At 38.7% G+C, this 24961-nt stretch overlaps 1 protein-coding gene across 3 annotated transcripts in view; it reads left to right on the top strand.

Annotated features, from left to right (window-relative positions):
- The window catches only part of PHLPP2 (PH domain and leucine rich repeat protein phosphatase 2), a 69997-nt gene extending 45739 nt beyond the window's left edge, over window positions 1–24258 (top strand). For all 3 annotated transcript variants that reach the window (XM_087419993.1, XM_087419994.1, XM_087419995.1), the window contains 11 exons: window positions 261–463; window positions 3697–3757; window positions 6219–6314; window positions 7672–7827; window positions 9541–9741; window positions 13036–13198; window positions 13409–13539; window positions 14172–14282; window positions 15113–15307; window positions 16725–16956; window positions 19475–24258. In XM_087419993.1, coding sequence (XP_087276119.1) covers window positions 261–463; window positions 3697–3757; window positions 6219–6314; window positions 7672–7827; window positions 9541–9741; window positions 13036–13198; window positions 13409–13539; window positions 14172–14282; window positions 15113–15307; window positions 16725–16956; window positions 19475–20626 — 2701 coding nt within the window. In that variant the 3' untranslated portion in view covers window positions 20627–24258. The remainder of the gene's footprint in view (window positions 1–260; window positions 464–3696; window positions 3758–6218; window positions 6315–7671; window positions 7828–9540; window positions 9742–13035; window positions 13199–13408; window positions 13540–14171; window positions 14283–15112; window positions 15308–16724; window positions 16957–19474) is intronic.
- The last annotated feature ends 703 nt before the right edge of the window (window positions 24259–24961 follow it).

Raw genomic sequence — 24961 nt, 5'->3', positions numbered from 1 at the left:
TGGTCCCTATTTCCCTTTCTCTTTATTTAATTTGTATATATATTTGCCAATCTGGATTGTCTAACCCAGTTTATAAACTAAGAACTCAAGGTACAGCCATCTGTGGTTATTTACTTTGTACTTTGCAAAATGAGGCAAGTAGTGAAATTCTTAAGTTGTTTAGGAAAGAGAGAAAGAGATCATACCTCTTCTATTTTTCTTTTAGTAAGCATATTTAGTAGAATTTATTTCTAATGATTTCCTTATTTCTGAATATTAAGGATGAACCATTTGAAAACCATGCTTATTGAAAATCTGGAGGGAAATAAATACATCACCCACATGGATTTGCGGGACAATCAACTGACTGATTTAGATCTTAGCTCCTTATGTAGCTTGGAGCAGCTGCATTGTGAGCGGAACCAGCTGAGGGAGCTGACACTCAGTGGCTTCTCCCTTCGAACTCTCTACGCCAATTCGAACAGTGAGTTCTCTATCCTGTTTTCTTCTCTTGTAGCTCTCGTCAGAGCTTTCTAAGAACAATGGCTTCTGTGGTGTTCCTCAACCACTATGCAAAGTGGAGTTTGAGGTTCATTGAGACCTAGCTTTATCTTTTAAGTTTGCTGTCAACATTTAGGTGGTTGAGATATGCATAAAAAGATACTGCAAGATACTATGAGATTCACTAAGTGAGAATAATAAGAGGCATTTTGCAAATAACGGGGGATTAGGAGAGTGGACAAGCATGTGCAAAACAGAGTATCAATAATAGTTTAAAACAAGGATTGGCAAACTGCAGCCCAGAGGCTAAATTTGGCCTGCCACCTGTTTTTGTATGGCCCACAAGGAATGGGTTTTTAGATTTTTTAATGGTGAGTTAAAAAAAAATCAAAAGAAGAATACTTTTGACATGGGAAAGTTATATGAAATTAAAATTTCAGTGAATAAAATTTGATTAGAACATACCCACATTCGTTTGTTTACAGATTACTGCTCTCACACTATAGTGGCAGAATTGAATAGTGGTAAGAGAGACCGTGTGGCCTGCAAAGTCTAAACTATTTACTGGATATTTAATCCTTTACAGAAAAAGTTTGCCAATATCTGGTCTAAAACCTTGTGCTGCCTCAGTTCTAGAATGAGAAGCCTCTCATTTCAATAGTGATTTGCTCCAGGAGTATTTTTCAGTGTAAACGGCCTTATATTTGTTGAGGCCCTTCTTTTTACAGCAAGTTCTTCTTTACTGCAGAAGTTTTAATTACTTTTTCTAATTAAAGAAGGAAAGGAAAAGATGCTCAGTTTCACTAAGTGTCAGAGAAATGCAAATTTAGATAATACCATTTTATACTCAATCAAATAAAAAAAATAATGCTAAGTGCTACTGAAGACGTGGAGAAGCAGCAGCTCTCATAACTCTGCCAGTGAGAGGGTCAGTGGTAAAACTACCTTGGAGAGCAGAATGACGATGTTAGACAAGTCGAAGATACACATAGCCCAAAATCTAGCAGTTCCCTGCCTGGAATATTTCCCGAAGACACTCACATGTGCACAAGGATATGGGTACAAGAATGTTTATCACAGCATTGTTTGTTATAGTGAAAAAAATAAGAAATATGACTATTAATAGGAAAATTGGTAAACTAAAGAGTGGTATATTTATACAATAGAATATTGCACAACAATGGAAATGAATGTACTAAAGCTTTGTGTATTAGTATGGATAAATCTCAAACATTTTTTGAGCAAAAAAAGTAAGTACATAATGATATGTATATTATGATAGTTATATCACATTTTAAAACACACAAAAATGTTGTTTTCTTATGAAAAAACTCATGGGAATGATAAAAATCATATTCAGGATGATGTTTATCTCTTGGTGTTTGTAGTGTTTTAATTCTTCAAAAGTCTGAGGCACATAAAGCAGAATGTGAAGACTTGTTAAAAGCTAGATGATGGGTGAAAGAGTGTTCATTATTTTATTCTCTTTACATTTCTATATCTCTAAAATACATTATTAGGATAAAAGACAGTTTAAGGACTTCTCTTTTCATTGCCTTTTGTTATGTTATAGAAGTTTCAAATTGTAGCTTAGATTAATTGCTTAGGTCAGAATAGTGTCAAAGCTGATGAGTGTTGACTTGTGCTGTTGATAGATATTGTGAGATGGTAGGAGGTCCTTTGGCATGGAAGTTTTTTCATCAGGCCTATTCTCTATTCTTAATGTATCTAGAGAATCTGAATGACTGGCCCTATTGGAAAAGACCTCACTGACATACATGCAGTCATCCTTAGTAACCGAGATTCTATCACAGCTCTGTACTAAACAGGGCTGGTTTGAAGTTAGCTACTCTGTTTACAGAATCCTTAAATTCTACAACCTAGAAGAATTCACATCAACACTTGCAGCTTTGATGCCTGAAAAGTAAAGAGCTCGGCTTTGCAATAGAAGTTATCCAGAAGACCAGTTAATACTGTATAGGGAAAGGCACTCACTGGTGTTCAGGGATATGCAAATTGAAACCCCAGTGTGAATCATTGCACACCTACCAGAATGATTAGAATGAAAAAGACGGAAAATACCACTGTCAGCAACTAGAAGGATGTGCACCTATGGCATACAACTATCTACTGGGGCTTTGGGGAAAAAAAAGAGGAGGAGGATTGGCAGTAGATGTTAGCTCAGAGCCAGTCTTCCTCAGCAAAAAGAGGAGGATTAGCATGAATGTTAGGTCAGGGCTGATCTTCCTCACACACACACACAAAAAATACCACTGTCAGCTGTTGGGAGTGTAAATTGGTACAACCACTTTGGAAAACCGTTCAATATGAGCATCTACTAAAACTGAACATAAGCAGCCTCTGTACTCAGCAGTTCCTCTCCCAAGCTTATACTCAACATGAATGCTTATATTAGTCCTTAAAAGACATGGACAAAAATGTACATAGAAGTGCTATTTATAGTAACTCCAAGCTGGAAAAGACTTAAATGCTCATCAACTCTGAAATGAAAAAATAAATTGTGGTATATTCACGTAAAAAGTTTTATACAGCCATGAGAATGAATGAGCTACAACCATATGCAATAATACGAACAAATCTCACAAGCACAATGTGGAGTGAATGAAGCCAGACCAAAAAATTATACATACTGTCTGTGTATATTTATATAAAGAAGCAAAAGTAATCTATGGTATTAGGAGTCAGGATGGTGTTGCCCTTGTGGGGCACTGACTGGAACGGGAGACAAGGGGGAGCTGCTGGAGAGCTGGTAATGTTCTGTTTCTTGATTTGGGCACTGGTTATGCCAGTGTGTTCTGTTTGTAAAAATTCATAGATCTATACACTTAAGATTGTTGCACTTTTCTGTATTTGTTTTACTTTAAAAGTTAAAATATTGCCAGTAAAAATCCAATTATTAATTTTTCACATTAAAAAACTAAGTAGTTACTGTTAACATTTAACAATGGCCTGATCTAGTCTGAATCCACTGCAGTACACAAGATCCTTCACTTAGTTTGGTTGGTTTTCAAATTGGAAGCAAGCAATTCAAGTTAGTCAGTGTGAGTTACCCAATGGTTTTAATCTTTAGTTCATCTCAGTGGATGACATCAGTTTTCTCTCTGGTGATTTCACTAAGCCATTTTTCCCTTGTTTACTCTCAGTTACTTTCTTCTTTGGAGAATGTCGCTAACAACCTATTTGTTTTTTGATTAGAGCTGACGGCAGTGAATGTCTATCCAGTACCCAGTCTACTCAGTTCTCTAGAACTCTCCCGGTGAGTGTGTCTCATGAGGGTGGTGCTTGTTTGATTTCTAATATTTAAGAGATATATGTGGATACTTTGGTAGTTTTGAGGTACAAGAAATCTAAATATATTGAGATATTTGGGTAACCTGGAGAAGAGTGAAAGGATGAGTGGAGAAATAAGTTAAATGGCCTGAATTACTCATGGCTGTGAATTACTCAATGGCTATGAATTACTCATTCTTAAAGTCCATGGATTTAAGACAAGATGCAAACAAAGAAGACCTATTACCCCTTCATGGCAGTGATTTCCTTTCTGCAAGTTGGAATTAGATAATTTTTCGTTTTTAGATAGTAGCTTATTTTTTTTTTATATATAATTTTATTTATTTATTTTCCCCCCAAAGCCCCAGTAGATAGTTGTATGTCATAGTTGCACATCCTTCTAGTTGCTGTATGTGGGATGCGGCCTCAGCATGGCCGGAGAAGCGGTGCGTCGGTGCGCGCCCGGGATCCGAACCCGGGCCGCCAGCAGCGGAACGCACGCACTTAACCGCTAAGCCACGGGGCCGGCCCAATAGTAGCTTATTTTTAAATTTTTATTCTCTTAGTTTTTTGATACTCTTGTGGCCCATGTTGGTCTGATTTTCAGAGAGAGATTAATTATACTCTGGATTTTATTACTTTTGTTGGTGGTCAAGAATAAACATAAATGAGGTTTGCTTTCTTTCCTTCATTCATTTTTTTAACACTACGTTAGGCATTCAGGGTTCAGTGGTTGAGTTTTACAGTCTAGTGGAGAATCTGGCAATCAGACAAGCAGTTGCAGAGCAGCATCACAAGTGCTGTGCATATAGAGTGCTAGAAGCAGGTAGACAGGGCAGTGGACGGGGTCCTGTATGGTCAGGGTTGTTGCACAGATTAAATGAGATAATAAATGCAAAATATATAGCATAGTGCCTGGCATATAGTTGTCTCTCAAGAAATATTGGCTATTATAGCCAGGTTTCTTTTTACTGTTGTTATTTTAATATCATTATTATTATTATTAAGCTGTTGTTCTAGATTCCCTTCCATCGATTTATTTCTGTCATATCTTCCCAGCAAAGCCCCAACATGATGAATCAGTACTAAGATTTATCTTCTCCACTGAGCTTGATCACTGCTGAAGAAAATCATATCCAGATGGACACCACTATAAATTCACCATTCATTTGGAGCTTATGGTCCTTTTTCTGGATATGATTTTCTCCCTGGTCATCTAGGCTAGAAGCCTGAAAGTCATTTTTGATTCTTCTGTCTGTTCTAGTCCCATGTCTAATCCATGGCCAAATTATTTTGATTTTTACCTCCTAAATATTTCTGGAATCCCTCCCCTCCCTTCCATGTATATTAGCACTCATTTTGGCCCATATCATTTCTTGTCTGGAATTCTGATTCTAATCAGCTTTCTAATTATTCTTCTTTTACTAATATAACCACCTCACCCAGACCTCCATGTATCCACAGAGAGAGCTATTTAAGGTGCAAAACTGACATTATCTCCCCACTGCTTACACACCCTTCAGTGATCCCCCTATAACTGCAGGATAAAGTCACACCCTTCTAGACTTGATTTAGGTCTTTCCAGCCTTGTTTCTTCCCACTCTCTGTTCCATATTTGCTTCTCTAGCATCACCAAACTGCTTATTATTCCCACATGTATCATGCCGTTTCTTTTCTTGTGCTGTAGCTCAGGTTGTCACCTCTTGCTTGGAATGTCCTTTCATCTCAGGTCATTATACAACATCCTTCAAATTCTAATGCAGATGTCATATTTCTTAGGAGCTTGCCTTGATCCATTTCAGGCAAAGTGCTTCTTTCACTAAGCCATCATAGCAGCATCTGCATTTCTCTTAGAGCACCTATTTCTTCTGCCTCATCATATTGATCAGTTGATCAATAGATACTTGGAGGCCTAGAGAAGCTAAGTAACATCTGAAAATAAAATTCGTTTTACTAAGTATCTGCCCAGTGCTCTATTAAATATTTGAGTTCACATTCTAAACCATCTGGAACTTTTTTCCCCCGCTAGTTATCTTTTGTCCCTCCTTCCTCACTTTGATTCATTCTTTTCCCCAGAATTTGCTTCTCTTTTCCCCCAGTCATTACCTGTGGAAATCCTACTTCTCTTTGAAGGTTTATTTAAAATGCTGCTGCTTCTTTTAAGTCTTTCCTCATCTCTTCCTCATCCCTTCCCACCACATATGTGCTTTCCTGCTGCTGAAATTCTTTGAGCATGCAGCATAATTGATCGCATATCATACATGTTTGTATACTTGTCTCTCTCCATCCTTCTATCAGCAACTTTCATTGAGCACCTACTGTATTGCAGGTAGGGTACCAGGGATGCCTTGAGCATAGTGCTCCTGCCCTCAAGAGGCTCAAGGGCTGGTGAAATGAGTTCCATTCATCATCTTAAATGATGCCTTTTCATTATTTATTTTCTGCAGAAACCTGCTAGAGTGTGTCCCTGACTGGGCCTGTGAAGCAAAAAAGATAGAAATATTAGATGTGAGCTATAATCTTCTAACAGAGGTTCCTATGAGGTATGTATGTGTTAATGTATATATTATGTATATATGTATATATTATGTAAACATGCATATGTATTATATCATGTATGTTTATATGCATGTATTTAATTATTTTCCTAGATTTGGGTTGCCTTGCAAAGGTACTTTCATTTATTTGTTCAGTAAATATTGAGTACCTGCTGAGTGCAGGACAGTGTGAAGTGCTGTAAGGAATACAGTAATGGCTAATGCATAGTCTTGGCCTGGAAGGAACTTAGTAAGCGGATTGTTGAGGTGACTCGTGCACAGATAACTGTGATAAAACATAACAAGAGTTGTTGGCATAGGTTGGTGATTAAGATAGTGATAATAGATCATTTATATTGGGTGAGTATTATGAGCTGGGCAATGTTCTAAGAACTTCACTTTAATTATCTTATTTAATCTTTTAACAACTTTATTATATAGGTGCTCTTATCCTCATCTTACAAATGAGGAAATAAGGCTTACTGTAGCTGGGTGTCTTACCCAAGGTTGCACTTAACTAGGAGGTGATGGGAGCTGGCATTTGAATGTAGTCATTCTTACTCCAGGGCCTTCACTCTTTATCACTACACTGTATAAGTAAAATGTTTTAGAAATTCAGAACTTTGAATAATTAGAGAATGCTTCATGGAGAATGCGTATTTGAATTGACCTTTACAAGATGATGGGATTTCTGTATGTGGAGCGAGGAAGAGAGAGGTATTAGGTTGGGGGTGGGGGGTGGGGAATGGTATATTCAAAGGCTCCGAGGTGTAAAATGTGTGGTTATCACCTAATGGAGTCTTTAAAATTAAACTAGAGGCTTTGTAGCATGGTAGGTATGAACATAGCCTTTGGAATCCGACCTTAGTTCAAATCCTGGCTGTACCATTTACTACATACAGTGTGAGATCTTTGGCAAATCAAGATCACTTAATCCTTCTGAACTTCATAGTTAAATGGCCTGGCACATTTGAAGCAATCAATAAATAGCAGTGTTTGTTATAATAAATTGTTATTATTAATTTATTGTAATCAGTTATATTAATAAATTCACTGAATTTTTGGTGCTGTCTAGACTTAAAATCTAAATGAATTTATTCTAGAAATTATTTTTTTGTTCAGCTCTGTTCTGTGCTGTTTGCTTTCATTAATTCACCTTTTCCCAGAATAACCTTAATGACTTCCTGGTGGGTGGTGGGTAAACATATGGTCGTGGCTTCTTTCTTGGCTCCGGCACTTGTTGGTAATTATACTGTCTGGAAGAATATGTTTCTATTAGTTTACTGATTTCAGTTAAATAGCCAAGGGCAGACTCAGAAGATTTAAGTGTTTTTTACTTGTTCTTTGTCCTGTTTCCCCTTAGAATTCTCAGTAGCTTGAGTCTTAGAAAACTGATGGTGGGACACAATCATGTGCAAAACCTTCCCGTGCTGGTGGAGCACATCCCCCTGGAGGTGCTGGATATTCAGCATAACTTACTCACCAGGCTGCCAGACACCCTCTTCTCCAAGGCCTTAAAGTAAGTGCTGTGGGTTTAATTTAGAAGAGCAGAATCACTGGCTAAACAAACTGCACTGGCTTGTTGTTGGAGTGACCTTTGGAACTCTGTTTACAGAGTGTTTACCTCATAGTCCAGCTAGGGGTGGAGACGTTCGCAATTTGTATGAAATAAAATATGACAATGTTTTACGAGGCAATAATCTTCAACTCAAAAGTTGAAATACCCATCAAATACTTAAGAAGTTTTAGTGTTGTAAACAATTGCAAACAGGTTGGGAAAGTTCAGGCTTTCATCTCAGAAAGTGAATACAGTTGTGACCTTTAAAGAGAAATTACAGCATTCTAAAATACAGCTTCCTTGGGCAACTTGCAGCTTTTGCCTTAGGAAGAAAAGGACATACCACTAAAGTTAATTTAGTTTTTGCTTCTGGCTTTACCAAGCTATCATTAAGTTACATTCTGTATTTGCAACACTTTTTTACTACTTACTTTGAAAACTTTTCATTTAAAGGTAACATTGTTCCAATTTGCTTTCTCATTGTAAAATAACAGATTTTTAAATTGTAAATGGATAGCATTTACAATTTCCTATTTTAATCCTTCCTATTTTAATACCTGTAATGAGGTTTATCTAATGTGTATGCCACCATTAAATGAAAACTGGTTTTTAATTATAGTCTTCTGCAATATGGAGAAGGCAATATTGTCTTCAGTTTAAAAACGGTGATAAGCAGTAGTAATTTGACATAAGGCTACAGGAGACATACAAAGAGTATTTAGCCCACAAATGTCTGGCTTGTTCTTTGTTTGGCAGATTATACATCTTTTAATGTATAATACACTTGGTTGGACTTTCCTAAAAATAAAATCTTTGGAAATTCTAAAAAATGTTTGAAGGAAATTCTCTTTTTGAAAAGTTTACATGGAGTCTTAATGCAGTAATATTTGTTAATTAACAAGTATTTATTAGTAATGCGTAACACTTCATTTAATTCTAATGACAGTCTGAATAAAATTAGTTTACAACCTTAGAATCTGTAGTAGGGAAGTTATTTAGCAGCTGTAGCCAACTCAATGATATTTGTTTAATACTAACTCTGCACAGAGCACTTTTGGGACGTACAAAGACACAAGCCAACACACATTACCCTCAACAACTTACAAGCTAATTAGGGATGTGGCTCATACAACATGAAGAAGACTTAAGAACACATAACAAATTTAGTAATATTAGCCGCCTTTTTTTTTATCATATTCTATATATACCAAACACTATGCTGGGCAAATTTTAAAAATCATACCGTGTTTTCCCTATTAGATTGGCAAAAATTAAAATGAATTATGATACTCAGTGTTGACCATGGTGTGAGCAAACTGACATTCTTATATCCTTGTGGAAGTATAATTTGGAATATCCTTTCTGGAGCTCAGTTTGGCAATATATATATAAAAATCTTTAAAAAGATGAAGCTAGGTTAGAATCAGGCCACTAAAGAAGCCCGGGAACACCACCAAGCCTGTACTCTTTCCTCCCTACTTGGCTTGCGTGAGTTGAGTAAAAGGAACTTTCGTTGGGTAGAATCAATTAGAGAAAACTACCTGGAGGAAATTACTTCTGTCACGAGTTTGGGCGCATGGAATGGCAGTGTTCCATACTGAGATGGCATGATGGTTTCTATATAAGAAGGCGACAAATAACCGTAAAGGAAATGATTTGTGTGTGTTCTATCAGTCTCAGATACCTGAATGCATCGGCAAATAGTCTGGAGTCTTTGCCATCTGCCTGTGCTGGCGAGGAGAGTCTGAGTGCACTGCAGCTGCTCTATCTGACCAACAACCTCCTGACAGATCAGTGTGTGCCTGTGCTGGTTGGGCACCCACACCTGCGAATCTTGCATCTCGCAAACAACCAGCTACAAACTTTTCCTGCAAGGTAAGCTTTGGTCATTTCAAACACATGACATGAATTCTGCATTTGTCAGACGACGTTACAGCGATCATACCGTGTACTCTTGCTTTATATTGAGTGACTTACTGATGCTGTGATTCCACTAGTCGAATGGGAAAATCTGTACCCAATTGTTAAGTATCAGTAACTAGAAAAGTTGTGGTTAAAATGTGTTTAATTCTTAGTTCTAATTACTTAATAATGGTCTGAGAATTTTCAACCTAGGAAAGTACAGGCTTATGAAATAAAAGAAATTGTAAAGATAATTTTTTCTCTTGTCAGCACTGTTTTATAAAATACTGTTGAGTCCATTAATTTATTCATTATATATATATTGAATGCCTGCTGTATGTCAAATACTGTGTAAGTGCTGGGGAGACAGTGGTGACTAAGTTACAGTCTCTGTCCTCAAGGAACTTACAGTCAAATTGGGGAAATAGACAAATATAGAGGCTATTGCAATGCAGTGTAATTAATGCAGGATGTTAAAGATATGCACAGGTGGCCAGCTGCGACTGCACAGGGCCTGGGAGTGAGTTGGCCTTCCTGGAGGAAGAGATGAATAGTAGTTAGCAGGCTACACCTATAAGAAGACAAATGAGAGAAGCTTAATGCTGTCAAAGTTTTAAACAGGGTGAGTGGAGAAATAAATATCTTCCAAAATACATTTGATAAAAAAGGTCTTGGAAAATTTGACACCAGAAAAACCCATCTATACTAGGAAAGTAGTCATTAAAAATCGTGTTTTCAAAAACTAAGAACATAGGGAAATGACATTTGGTAAAATTTGAATGAAAATAAAACTATAGGGCCGGCCTGGTGGTGCAAGTGGTTAAGTGTGCGCACTCTGCTGCGGCGGCCCAGGGTTTGCCGGTTTGGATCCCGGGCGTGCACGGTCGCACCGCTTGGCAAGCCATGCTGTGGCGGTGTCCCATATAAAGTGGAGGAAGATCAGCATGGATGTTAGCCCAGGGCCAGTCTTCCTCAGCAAAAAAGAGGAGGATTGGCAGATGTTAGCTCAGGGCCGATCTTCCTTCCTCACCAAAAAAAAGAAAAAACCCTATATATTTTGATTCTAATTTTATTTTACAAGTTTTCTTAGCAGTATGATTAACTCAGGAAAACTTATTGTAATTCTTTTGAATATTTATGAAATGAGCTATTTGGAGCTTATAGAAGACAAGTGGGATAAAGTTGATTGCTTCCTTGAAAGAATTTGAACAATGGCTTTTAAAGTGAATGCAAAATCTTAACTTCAGGATATGATAGATTTCTTGAAATCCTATCAGATTAATTCAGTTGGACTCAAATATGTTCATATAAAGTGAAAATGACAGACCACTGACAAGTTCTATTAGTGTATGAAGTTGTTGTGAGATACTAGATGTGATATTCTGAAACTAATGAATTCCGCCTAATTTGATGACACTCTTATTGTTGGAAGGGTCAAAGGCAGGCTGATGTAAAACTTAAAACACATCGAAGAATATGAAAATAAGTTAGAAGTAAACACAAGAATTAATAGGAGATTACATAAAATTAGAGTAATCTGAATACAGATAATAAAACCAAATGGAATTTAGGAGCAGTATATTAAAGGAAACGTTCTATAACTGAATAATAAATCCACTGTCACGTCATCTTCTGAACAGTGTTATAATTGCACAGGCACAGTCCAAATCTTCTGTGTCTTTTGGACTGTTTTCAGAATCTAGCACAGTTCTGGGTGCTCAGCAAGAGACTGATTGAGATTGGCGTACTACATTTCTATTTACAAGTCAGAAGGATCCAAGCAGGGAGGAGTATGAGAGAAAAGCATGAGATTTGGAAATGGAAACAATTTCTAAATATATTATTAAGTAAAAACAAGTTATGAAACAATATGTATAATATAGCATCATTTTTTTAATTCGAAAAATATAGTTTCAAGGAGGATTACTTAAAAGAATAAGAATTACTCATTAGGGCCGGCTCCGTGGCTTAGCGGTTGAGTGCGCGCGCTCTGATGCTGGCGGCCCAGGTTCGGATCCCGGGAGCGCCCCGAGGCACCACTTCTCCGTCCAACGCGAGGCCGAGTCCCACGTACAGCAACTAGAAGGATGTGAACCTATGACATACAACTATCTACTGGGGCTTTGGGGGGAAAAACTGAATAAATAAAATCTTTAAAAAAAAAAAAAAAAAAGAATTACTCATTAAAAAGGATGAGAATAGTTTCCACCAAAATGTCATCAGAGATTATCTCTGATAGTGAGATTAAAATTTTTTTTTTCTGTTTCTGTCTCTGTTCTATTTTTTTCTGTTTCTGTCTCTAATTTTTTTCAGTGAGTATTACTATTGTAATAAGAAAACAATTTTAATTTACTGATCGTAGTTATTAAAAAGTATTTATGAATTTTCTAGCAATAGAAATTATTTATGATATGTTAATGAAAAGGGCAGGATATAAATTTATGTAAAACAAATCTGCATGTGAAAATTTAGTAGGAAATTCAGCAAAATGAGAATAGTAATTTTTTCAGATTGATGGTATTATTGTTGATTTATTCTCTTCATTTTCCGAACTTTCTGTCCATGTTACAGCAGTTTATTATTTTTATAATTTTTTAAATAGATAAAAAGAAATCACAGCAATTTGTAATAATCTGGATAAAGGTGTTAGGCCATCTTAAGATACTTTGCTTGCTGTGTAGAAAGTTTTGCTTAATCCCATGGAACAGTGTGACTCACTTGCGTCATAGTCCCGAGTACAGTGCTGTATGTATGATAAGCACTGAGTAAATGTTTAGTGAAGATGGATTATGCTATGAATAGGTAACTGTGGAAATTTAAAACTGAAAGGAACCCCAGAGATGATTTAGTACAACTTTTTTATTTTACAGCTGAGGATATTGGTGTCCATTGACATTAACTTACTGAGTATTTTGCAACTAGTTAGTGGCAAAGCAAGTACCATAACTAATCTACCAACCTTAGGCTGATGTTGGTTTAGCCACTTCCTGTAAGTCAGATAACAGGAAGATGTTCATGCCTGCAAGATCCCACAGCTGTAAGAGAAGCAAGAGAAGCTTTGGCCCTCCTTGGGAGGCAGATTAGGCTGAGATTCAGAGGAGCAGTCACTGTGGTGATCCGTTCCCTTTGCTGGCATCTGATTGCTTCATTCTGACCAGTCATCTGGCAGTGGACCGGGTCACCTCTGTACTCTGTGGCTACTGTAAAACTTGCTTGGCAGCTGCTCATTTCGGGTGTAGTATGGTATTTTTGGTGTTTCTTTTTCAGCAAACTAAATAAATTGGAGCAATTGGAGGAACTCAACCTAAGTGGCAACAAGCTTAAAACCATTCCCACAACCATAGCAAACTGCAAAAGGCTGCACACCCTTGTCGCTCACTCCAACAACATTAGCATTTTCCCAGAAATACTGCAGTTGCCTCAGATCCAGGTACTTTTATGTGCTGGAATGATGTCCTTTTGGGGGAAATGGTGGGAGTGTGAATGAGGTTATTCTCGTAAGAAAGAAGAAAGTGGCAATTTGGGATCACAGTATGTTTAATTGATTCCTGGGAAGACATTAAGTTCCCTTTGAGGATACAGCAGGAGATTGAGCATTAGGGAGTTAAGAATTAACTTAATTTCCCCATTTTCCTCTCAGTTTGTAGACCTAAGTTGCAATGACTTGACAGAAATCCTGATTCCCGAGGCTCTGCCTGCTACTTTACAAGACCTTGACCTGACTGGTAATACAAATCTTGTTCTGGAACACAAGACGCTGGACACATTTAGGTAGGAAAAAATTTGAAGTTGAATCCACATGTGATTTTAGTCCCACCAGCCATGCATATGTCTTCTTAAGGACTGTGGAGATCTCGATTAATTAAAGGAATAGAAGGATTTCGGTCATAAAGCCCCTTGGTTCTCTTCTTTGATTCAATTTTTGATGGGTCTTCTATCCAGTAGTCAGCCCATTTATATTAGAACTCAGCATTATGACTACTGCTCACCCATACACTGCATATTTTTACATGAAAGGCATAGATATTTTAGGTGGCACAGATCACATTACATTACAACATCTGAGAGACAGTGCAAGCTCATTCATTGTACCAAGACTTCATTGTATCAAAATACTTAAGTAGAGAGTTGGCTGAAACTTAGAAATCCTTCTTGTGCTTAGTTTTTCATTGAAATGAAGGGCATCAAGTGTAACAATATTTGGCCCCTGTTTCTTCCTCCTACCCCTTTCCTTTCTCCTCCTCCTTAGCCAGTGGGTCAGCACACTACTGTCATTCAGTCTCTCTGGAAATGAATCTTGGTCTGTCAGATTATTTTATAAAAACATGTATTATTGTTGGGATACTTTTTGTAAAATACAGAAGTATATATGGTTTAATCTTCCCTTCCTTCACTTCCCGCAGCCATATCACAACCCTAAAAATTGATCAGAAACCTTTGCCAACCACCGATTCTACAGTTGCATCCACCTTCTGGAGCCATGGACTGGCTGAGATGGCAGGGCAGAGAAATAAGTGAGTATCTTGGCCCTGGAGACAGAGAAAAAACGCAGCCCCTGAGATCTGGGAACTGATCTGATGCTGAAAGCTGGGCCGTGTTGTTCTCCTCTTGGACATAAACAGTCACAGAATGCCAACATCAGATAAGATGGCTGAGACCATGATCCCAAGACAAAAACAAGATGAATCACAGTCCACAAAATACCAAACACCCTCTCTTGTGGCTAAAATGGGTGACTGCTACTTTCTTTACCAACTACAGCTTTATCCTCTTTCCCTATAAATAAGATTTATTGAGATACCCAACCATAGAGTGGCCCCGCTTTCTGACAGCACCCAATCTAGTGTGATCCCCGCTTCATTAGACCTTCCCCAAAATGACCCAACCAAAGCCCAAATCCTCTACTAGTTTTTTTCCAATACCCTCTTACCTGTATGTCTCCAAGTTCCATGGTGTGCATTCTCCCTTGCTGCAAGGCATAATAAACCCAACTTGGTCAACCACAGGTGTGCTCCTGGGGGTCTTTAAGAATACTAGTCCTTAATCACTACTAAGAGAAAACATTTAATCTGTCCAGCCTTAGGCAGCATTGCAAAACTAATATGTACTGCTCATGGAAGTGGCTGAATTCCCCCTTTTCTTATGATGTCAAGTCTTTCAGATGATGCTTAATTATCTTATCTAATACTTTTTTCATGTATAGATTAGGATTTACTACTATTCTTCTCCACCCTCAATTAATACTTTTTTAAAGAAGGCGCCCTGGAGAAGAATCCTTTACCAATCCTTTACCTGTTACCAAGAACAATTCTTTGATGTTTGTCTGTCTTTATTTCTGTGATAGGCTGTGTGTATCTGCCCTAGCTGTGGATAACTTTGCAGAGGGGGTGGGAGCTGTGTATGGCATGTTTGATGGGGACCGAAATGAGGAGCTCCCTCGCCTACTCCAGTGTACCATGGCAGATGTGCTTTTGGAAGAGGTACAGCAGTCGACAAATGACACAGTCTTCATGGCTAACACCTTCTTGGTATCTCACAGGTAAGCAGGTGGGTTGAGGAATCCCTAACTCAGTCCTACTTTTGGAAAATAAATCTCAGTAAGCCAAAAAGTCAGAGACTGAGCTATAGGTACAGAGGCAAGGTGAGGTCTTGTTCCTTCTTTGACTGTTCTCTCTATCGGTGTGGAATGTGGGGTTTGGGCTCTTTAAAGAGTCTGTGGAGCCATCTCTTTTCTCTGTTGAACCCAAAGGCTGCTGAGGATCTGGAAAGCCCAGAAATCATGCACAAAAGGGTAACTGTGTATATATGCATTTGTACATTTGGGGAAAGGAAAAGGTAAGCTTTTATAAGATTCTCCAAAGAGTCAGTGACCTGTAAAAGGTTAAGCACTGATCAGATGCATGTGTTTAGAGTACGTATTAGTGGGGATTTATCAATTAATCTTCTGATTGAAGTCTGAGCTACTTAAGGGCAAAAACCCTACATAACCAAACTGTTGAAGATCTCTTAGCAGCTGATGGAGCATCTTGCACATCAAGTGGGCTGCATATCGGATATGTACAACTGGGAGGTTGTCAACTTGTGTAATGAAGGTTGAAATGGAGCAGCCTGGAGCCCGAGCTGGTTTTATCTGTCATTATAACACAAAGATGTTGGGAAAGGAGTCTCTTTTTCACTAATAGAATTGAGCTTGGGGACTTGGTAAAATAAAGGGTTTTGGAAAGGGAACTCAATTTATGAAGCACCTCCCAAGAGCCAGGCACTACACCAAGCATTTTTCATACTATATCTTTAATTTTCAAGTAGATATTTTATCAGAAAAATTCCTCAGAGAATTAACTTGCTGAGAATCTACAGCTGCTAAATGGCAGAGCTGGAATTTGAACCAGATCTTTCTGATAGCATCCATCTGGGGGATAGATGCCATGTGCATGGGAGAAATACAGGGAGGATTATGGTCCTTCCTTCAGGGAACTTACAACATAAGTGAGTGGTTCTCAAAGTATTGTTCTAGGACCAGCAGTCTCAGCATCACCAGACACTTGTTGGAAATGCAGATTATTGGGCCAGCCCCTTACCCACTGAATCAGAAACTCTCTGTGGGTGGGGCCCAGCAGTGTGTGTGTTTTAACAAGCCCTCCAGGGGATTCTGATGTACTCAAGTTGGAAGCCACTGAATTAGGTCACTGTAGTCTATGATCAGATGTAAGCAGAGGCAGAGAAAGATGTACCTTCATTGTCTCCTCTTTCCCCACGCTTTTTGTAAAATTTCTTAGTCAGCTAAGCATGGAAGACAAGGCTTTCTTCACCATCATCATCTATAGCAAGAGACTGCCTTCAGGTTGATAAGGCTGGTTCACAGTCACATGGCAGAAAAACAAGGAAATCATGGACATGAAGGACTGCCACTTTCTTCTAAAATTAGCTACCATGTCTTCATTTTCCTTTCTAAACAGGAAATTAGGAATGGCTGGCCAGAAGCTGGGCTCCTCTGCTCTCCTCTGTTACATCCGCCCTGATTTGGCTGATCCAACAAGTAGTTTTAGCTTGACAGTGGCCAACGTTGGCACGTGCCAAGCAGTCCTGTGCCGAAGTGGGAAACCAGTGCCCCTCTCTAAGGTCTTCAGCCTGGAACAGGACCCCAAAGAGGCTCAGAGGGTAAAGGACCAAAAAGCCATCATAACAGAGGTGAATCTCACTCTCTACCAGTCACTTCTACTCCTCATATCTGGTGAATGCTGTTCTGCATAGAGGCAGTGAAGGTCCATTTTCTTCCTATCAAGCCTGGTTAATTGTGCCCAATCCAAATAATAGTACTAGAAGAAAATCTAAGGAGCAGTTAATGACTAGCAAAAAGAAAAAGCAAGTTAGAAATGAAAAATCCTAACTTGTGGTTGATCCTTTAGATGTATAGCTAACATATAAAGTGAATGTAAATGTCCCCCTTGGTTGGTTTCTAGCTCATCTGGTTTGTTATTCCAAACAGAAGAAGGAAAAGTTCTATAGTTTGACATCTCCATTCTGAAGTACAATATTTCAGAATATTTTTTTCTGTTTATATTGTATATGACTTAGTATGCTCTGGTGTTTTTTTTTTTTAAATAATGAAACATCAGTATCTCTACTGTTTTATATAGCTTTTCTCTTTTTAGAAGTTAGCATAACATTTTTCCTTTCAGAGACTTGAGCAATTACATGTGAACATTGTTTACTGCAAAGCAGAATTCTGTTCAGATCTTTTGCCCATTTTTTCATTGAATTGTTTGTTTGTTTATTGTTGAGTTTTAAGAGTTCGTTGTGTATTTTGGATACAAGTCCTTATCAAAAATATGGTTTGCAAATATTTTCTCCCAGTCTATGGCTTTTCATTCTTTTAACAGTGTCTTTTGCAGAGCAAAAGTTTTTAGTTTTAATGAAGTCCTGCTTACTATTTTTTTTCTTTCGTGGGTCATGCTTTTGGTGTTGTATCTAAAAACTTGTTGCCAAACCCAGTCACCTAGATTTTCTTCTGTGTTATCTTCCAGAAGTTTCGTATTTTATATTTAGGTCTATGATCTATTTTGACTTCATGTTTGTGAAAGGTGTAAGCTCTGTGTCTGGATTCTTTTTCTTTTTTTTGCGTGTGTATGTTTAGTTGTCCCCGCAGCATTTGTTGGAAAGACTCTTCTTTCTCCATTTAATTGCCTTCACTCCTTTGTCAAAGATCAGTGCACTGTGTTTGTGTGGGTCCATTTCTGGGCGGGCTGTCCTGTCAGAGTTCTGTATAAAGAGTAACCATATTAGATTCCATCCAAGGAAGCACAGAACCAAAAAAAGTATCATTATAGTGTGGTTGATACTAAAAGATTCTGGAACTATGAGGCATTAGTCTTAGGAAGGTCTTTCAGTCAAAACAAATGCAAGATAAAACGATAACTTTTTGTTTGATTAGTCTGCTTTTACAGTATTTAGATAATGTTTAGATTTTTCATATGGGGTCCTAGACAAGTAAGAAATATTTTTACAAATGGTATTTTAACCACAGACGTTTATTGTTGGCTTATTATTTGCTAAGCACTGTACTTTCATTATTTTATTTAATCTTTACAATAACCCCCATGAAAGAAGTGCTTTTATTTCCATTTTACAGATGAGGAAAATAAAATTTAGAGTTTGTGACAAATTCCAGTAATGAGAGAGCCAGTATTTTCACCCAGAGAATGACTGCAACTATGAAATAAATATATTGATGGCTTTAGAGGTTTTGTTTGGTTTTATCTTGAAAAGAAATCAGTGCAAAATATCTGGCAGATGAACATTCCCAACCTGCAACCAGGATTATTCCTTTTTCTCTAAGTTTAGAATTACATCAGTTGTGACTTGATCTGCTTTTCATTCTTGGTACAATCCTTACAGAGTAGGTAAATTATGCTACAGATTTCAGACTTTCTGTTTCTAGCCTAAATAATTTTTTAGATTATTTAATGCTTTAGCTACAAAGATTCTCTTAGCCATTTATAATATCTTCCTGAATCTTTTCAGTCCCAACTGTGCCCTTAAATGAGGAATCGGGGCCAGCCCAGTGGCGCAAGTGGTTAAGTGCACGTGCTCCACTGCGGCGGCCCAGGGTTCGCCAGTTGGGATCCCGGGCGCGCACCCCGGGCGCGCACCGACGCACTGCTTGGAAAGCCATGCTGTGGCGGCCTCCCATATAAAGTGGAGGAAGATGGGCATGGATGTTAGCTCAGAGCCAGTCTTCCTCGCAAAAAAAGAGGAGGATTGGCAGATGTTAGCACAGGACTGATCTTCCTCACAAAAAATAAATAAATGAGAAATCATTTTTAGTGACCAATCTGAGTTTTGGCCTCTCTGAGAATACTAATGATGCAGAATTAATGACAGTTCTACTTATTGTTTTTCTAACAGATGTTTCTTTATTTAAGGACATGCTGAGGTCTATACTTCATGTTAGAGCAAGTATCTTTGGAGATGGGGGTGCCTTCTAGCTACTTAATTTTAATCAGTTAACTGTATGATATTTTGTCCTTGTAGAATTTTATACATTTATTTTTGTGAGTCTGCTTAAAATTATACAGATCCCAGGAAAAAATATATAACATGTCAATTCTATTTTATTGTAAAACCCTAAGCATTGTGATCTAGAAAGATATAAAATTGTATGTCATTGTTGCTTGTTTCTCAGAATTTGCATTCTGCTTGTCTCTAGGACAACAAAGTGAATGGGGTAACCTGCTGTACCCGGATGCTGGGTTGTACATACCTCTACCCTTGGATCCTCCCCAAGCCCCACATATCTTCCACTCCGCTTACTATTCAAGATGAATTGCTGATTCTGGGAAACAAAGCATTGTGGGAACACTTGTCATATACAGAAGCTGTCAACGCAGTACGCCATGTACAAGACCCATTAGCAGCTGCCAAAAAACTGTGCACGTTAGCCCAGAGCTATGGTTGTCAGGATAATGTGGGGGCAATGGTGGTTTATTTGAACATTGGTGAAGAAGGCTGCACTTGTGAAATGAATGGGCTCACCCTCCCAGGTCCTGTGGGATTTGCTTCAACCACCATCATCAAGGATCCACCCAAACCAACCACTCCTTCCTCCAGTAGTGGTATTGCCTCTGAGTTCAGCAGCGAGATGTCCACTTCAGAGGTGAGCAGTGAGGTGGGATCCACTGCTTCTGACGAACATAACACTGTTGGCCTAGATGGTGGCTTGCTCCCAAGGCCAGAGAGGCGCTGCAGCCTTCATCCAATACCCACCTCTGGGGTTTTTCAGCGCCAGCCTTCTTGTGCAACCTTCTCAAGTAACCAGTCTGACAATGGCCTGGACAGTGACGATGACCAGCCTGTTGAAGGGGTCATAACAAATGGTAGCAAGGTAGAAGTAGAAGTAGATATCCACTGCTGTAGGGGAAGGGATCTTGAGAACTCTCCTACTCTTACAGAGAATTCTACCCCATGTCCTGAGGAACATGCTAGAGGATTATTTTTTGGGATCCGCAGACAGAACAGTGTGAATAGTGGCATACTTCTGCCAGTGAGCAAGGACAAGATGGAGTTACAGAAGTCTCCCTCCACTTCCTGTCTCTATGGAAAGAAACTCTCCAATGGCTCTATTGTTCCCCTAGAAGATAGCCTGAACCTCATTGAAGTGGCCACAGAAGCACCCAAGAAGAAAACCGGCTATTTTGCTGCCCCCACTCAGCTGGAGCCAGAGGATCAGTTTGTTGTACCTCGTGACCTAGAAGAAGAAGTGAAGGAGCAAATGAAACAACACCAGGAAAGCAGGCCTGAGCCTGAGCCCAGCGAAGAGGATCGGACCGAACTCCCGGAGGAGTTTGACACAGCTCTGTGATCCTCCCCCAGGAGCCACGGCGCTAGGGAAGACTGTGTAGTGTTGGGATGGGGACCCTTCCAGAGCATTTTGCCTCTGCATTTCTAAACCATAGATGAAGAGGGTAGAACTTGGAGCCAGAAATGGTGAGAGCTATCAGGGTCTTGCTCTGGATAAGCTAGTAAACGCCATCAGTGTTAAGGTTCACATTTAACCTGCATTGGAATTCCCAAAGTTCCTGGGGAGAAAGCAGATGTTGCCCTGTATCAGTCCTACCACCTGCCATTAACCCTTTCTCTCCTAGGATGATTTTGAGGATTTGCCTGCCTGGGCAGGAAAGGGACTATCTCTGTGGAGGAAGTAACTGAAGATTGATTCTCTTTACTGATTGCTGCTGATGGATCTCTGTGACAGAGAAATCACCTTCTATCTCAACCTAACTGATGGGATGTGATGTGACTAGTCACATGGCTTTTCATTCTTCTCTACGAGAATACAGCCTATTGAAATGACGTTTATTGGAAATGTAGAACCAATCAAACAGATAATTTATGTATGTAATGTAATGAGAGCACTTTTCATTGACTGTGAACTTTTTATTATCGAATCTGCACTCGAGCCAATCTTCTTAGAGGCAGCCCAGCACCTTTGTCCATAGGCAAAATGATCATCGGGTGTTGGAGCCTTCTTTGAGGGTACTAGGAAGGGCCCTGGGAAATCGATTTAACTATTAGATGTCAGACTCGGAAAGCTCCTGAAACTTAGGGGAGTAGGATCTTCTTTTGGGGATGAAGATGGGGAAGGACTGAGGACTAAGACTACTTCCCCCCAAATCACAAGAAGAGAATAACTCCTTGATAAATGTGACACTTGCTAGGAATTTCCCAGCAGATCACAAGAGAGGCATTTGGGGATTGGCCTTTTTCCATAACGTGTGATGGAGTTGGCAGTCAGCCTCCTAGTATGTGGGGCCAAGGCTGATGCTGCTTTTGCATCCAAGTAACCGTGAGTTATAGCAGATGTCGCTGAACAGACTGAGGCTGAATGAGAACAGATGGGTGGAGCTCACGATCAGACAAGTTCCTTCTAGAGCAGAGGGACGGTTTTCTAAAATGTTGGAAGTGAGTTGAGAGTTCACCTCTTTAATGTTTAACAGAGTATTCTTCTGAAAACTGCTTATCCACCTCACATGGTTTCAGAGTACTGGCCTCAATTACTAATATAAGAAAGACTTAATTGAGAAATTCCTAAGCATATAGAAAACCTGGTTTACTGTATTTCTTGCACATTCCATGTAACCCTAGCAAAATGCAAGTCCTTCCTATTTGTGTTCTGTTGCCTTTTCCATTAGAAGATTTACTTAGGAAAATTAATTCCTACAAAATTTTGACATTGCTTGATTTTACCCAATGGGGAATGTACTTTGAATTTTTAGAATACTTTCACAAAAAGAAAATAGGGTAGAACCATTTTTAATTTGTTTCATGAGAAGCAAAATGTTAAAGATAAGGTTGATATATACATAAATATAGGGTTTTTTTGAAGTTTTTGTTAAAGGAACAGTAGAAAACCAGATAACCTGTCCACAAATGGTTATGTCTCTTCATCTTCTCAGAGGCCCTCTACCCATGTGCGTGTGTCAGTGGGATACACTGTTGGGGGATTCCATACCACTCCAGTGGCTGTCTAATGTTCAACCCCTCAAGAATCTGAATTTGAGTCCCCAAATTGTCAGAAACACTTGACTTCTCTGTGTCAAACTACTGGTCAGCTACTGAAAAATTGTAGAACTCAGGTCTTATTTGAAGTGGAGAACATAGTGGCTCATACAAAGTTTTGGTGCTGTTAGAAAGATGGGCACAATTGTGTGGCTGCCTTATTTTTATATGGGAAAATGGGGAAAAAATGAAGAAAAAATGGAAATGAAGGAAAAGCCCAAGATAATAGTGATAGGTGATGTAAAAACATCTTCCTAACCAGACAACAGAAGCTTTGAGTTATAGAGCAGTGATGTTGTCTAAAAAAGTTATTTTGAGAATATACCACTTTAATAGTATAGTCTCTTAAAAATTGTCCTTTATCTGTGAACCCTTTTCTTGTCTTCTCATTGTTTCCCACCCTACTTATTGGAACCATCACAAAACCCAGTTCTGAGATGACTTGACCAAAAGTAAATGTATTTACTTTTTAGTCAGAAGAACTCTAAAATTCTAAGTGTTCTTGTGGTAGATTTATTTTCAGGAAACATTAGATTGTATTGAAAACCTTTAATATAGGCTATACCAAAACTGATCATTCTTTTTTTGTAACTTCCTTTCATTCATTTCCCTCTGTAATTGCTCTGTATTAAAATAGAAGGTAAAAAGGCCATAGCACATTACCAAAAATAACATACAGAACTCTTGACCTATGAGGTCAAGTCATTACAGTCATTGTGTGATCTGATTAGGTTGTCAGGGGGTGAAATCCAGTGATCTGTCTCCAGGTGAATGTAATCTACTCCCAGGACAGTCCTGATGATCTCTAGCCCAGAGAGGCTGGCCTCTGCAGGATTCTGAGGTCTCTGTGTGTATCTCCCATTTAATAGAGAAGTTTAAGAGAATTTCTGAAAGAACGTCACTCCTGCTTATGGGAGCAGTTCAGGAATCCTATGGAAGAAAGAAAAATGTACGAGTCTTATTTTTATCCAAATGGATTGGAAATGTATTTGAAAATTTAAATGCAGGTATGTCATAAAGCTACAGTGCTACCATAGAGTCATTGAATTACCACTCCGAATACAAGCGAGCGCTTTATTATACTACTGTAGAGTGTACGTGTGCAATAAGTTGATGAATTCATTTTCCTGGTGTAAAGAAGAGCCAACGCGAGCAGCTTGGTAATCATTGGGTGCTATTATAATTGTTTGTAGCGAGTGCTATTTTCCAGGAGATGGAGCCAGTTAGGTTTGGCTGATCTACTGAATATCAAATGATGCTCTTCTTTCCATGTAGACCTTCAGCAAAAGCCGGTACTTGGAAGCCACAGGCTCATCTTCTTTATCTACTCAATAATTATTAATGAAGAGACCTCCATAAGGGAGCACTTGGCTGTTATTGATAAATGTACCAATTATTAAATAATTAGTCTTCAAGCCATTCAGTGATGTCTGCAGCATCACTATAGAACTGTCTTGTGTCACTTTTTACTTCGCTCTGGGGGGGAGCCTTAAAGACTCCCCTAATCATGGAGGCAAGTTAATCATTCTCCCCAGTTAGTGACTTTTGCCCCATAATTGGGTAAGCACTTCCTAGATTGAGAAAAGCAGCTACAGTAAATCCTGCTGTTTCCCTCATTTGGTGATCCTTCAATCATACATAAGCTCCTCGTATTCTAAATTTCATGCACTTCTCCCAGATGCTATAGGGTTTTCTCTCACTGTTGCCAATGGATGTCATCCAGACAGTGAGTTCATATCTTATGGTTTTGTGCAATCATTGTCGTATTGTAGTCCAAGACTCATTATAGTGTATTTTTGATATTTTTGAAATGTGTTAAATTTTTTAATTCAATAATATGAGCCAGGGCATGTTGCAGCAAATCTATTGTTTGTAAAAAATAACAATAATAATAAATAAAATAAAATGGAATATCTTTTTCATGGCTTTGTTTTAAAATGGAATACCTCTTATTTTATAAATACTTTATTTTAGCATAAAACTGTAATTTTCTCTAACTTGTATACAAAATTAGTTTCTTAACCAAAAGCACCTTTAGGAATTTTCTGCTTTTTCTTTAGGGGAAGCTAATAAGCAAATGAAACCACATTCCATAACACTCTATGAAGCTAGGAGTTAAGGCAAGAATAAATATTTTTGATCACCTTTTAAGCGAAATAGCAATAAAGATTTTTTTACCTCAAGAAATATTATATTCTGACTTGGTTTATATGTTTAAAGAAATCCCAAAGACAGGAAACACGGTCCTTATTTACATGCAGGTTATTAGCTGACTAGAGGAAACTCAATTGTAAACAATTCACAGCTCCTCTTAAGTTGGAGAGCTGGTGATGACACAGAGGAAGGAGCTAAGTGGATCATCTGGCCATCATGTTTGTCATAATGTAGTGGCTTTGGTGTCAGAACTTCAGACAGGGCCGGCCCTGTGGCTTAGGGGTTAAGTGCGCAGGCTCCACTGCTGGCGGGCCGGGTTCGGATCCCGGGCACGCACCGACGCACCGCTTCTCCGGCCATGCTGAGGCCACGTCCCACATACAGCAACTAGAAGGATGTGCAACTATGACATACAACTATCTACTGGGGCTTTGGGGGAAAAAAAAGGAGGAGGATTGGCAATAGATGTTAGCTCAGGGCCGGT

This window comes from Ceratotherium simum, chromosome 30 (assembly GCF_057802395.1).
Source record: "Ceratotherium simum simum isolate JZ-2026a chromosome 30, ASM5780239v1, whole genome shotgun sequence".
NCBI lineage: Eukaryota > Metazoa > Chordata > Mammalia > Perissodactyla > Rhinocerotidae > Ceratotherium > Ceratotherium simum.
Note: the sequence above shows the minus strand (reverse complement) of the source record. Positions and strands in the feature narration are given on the sequence as shown.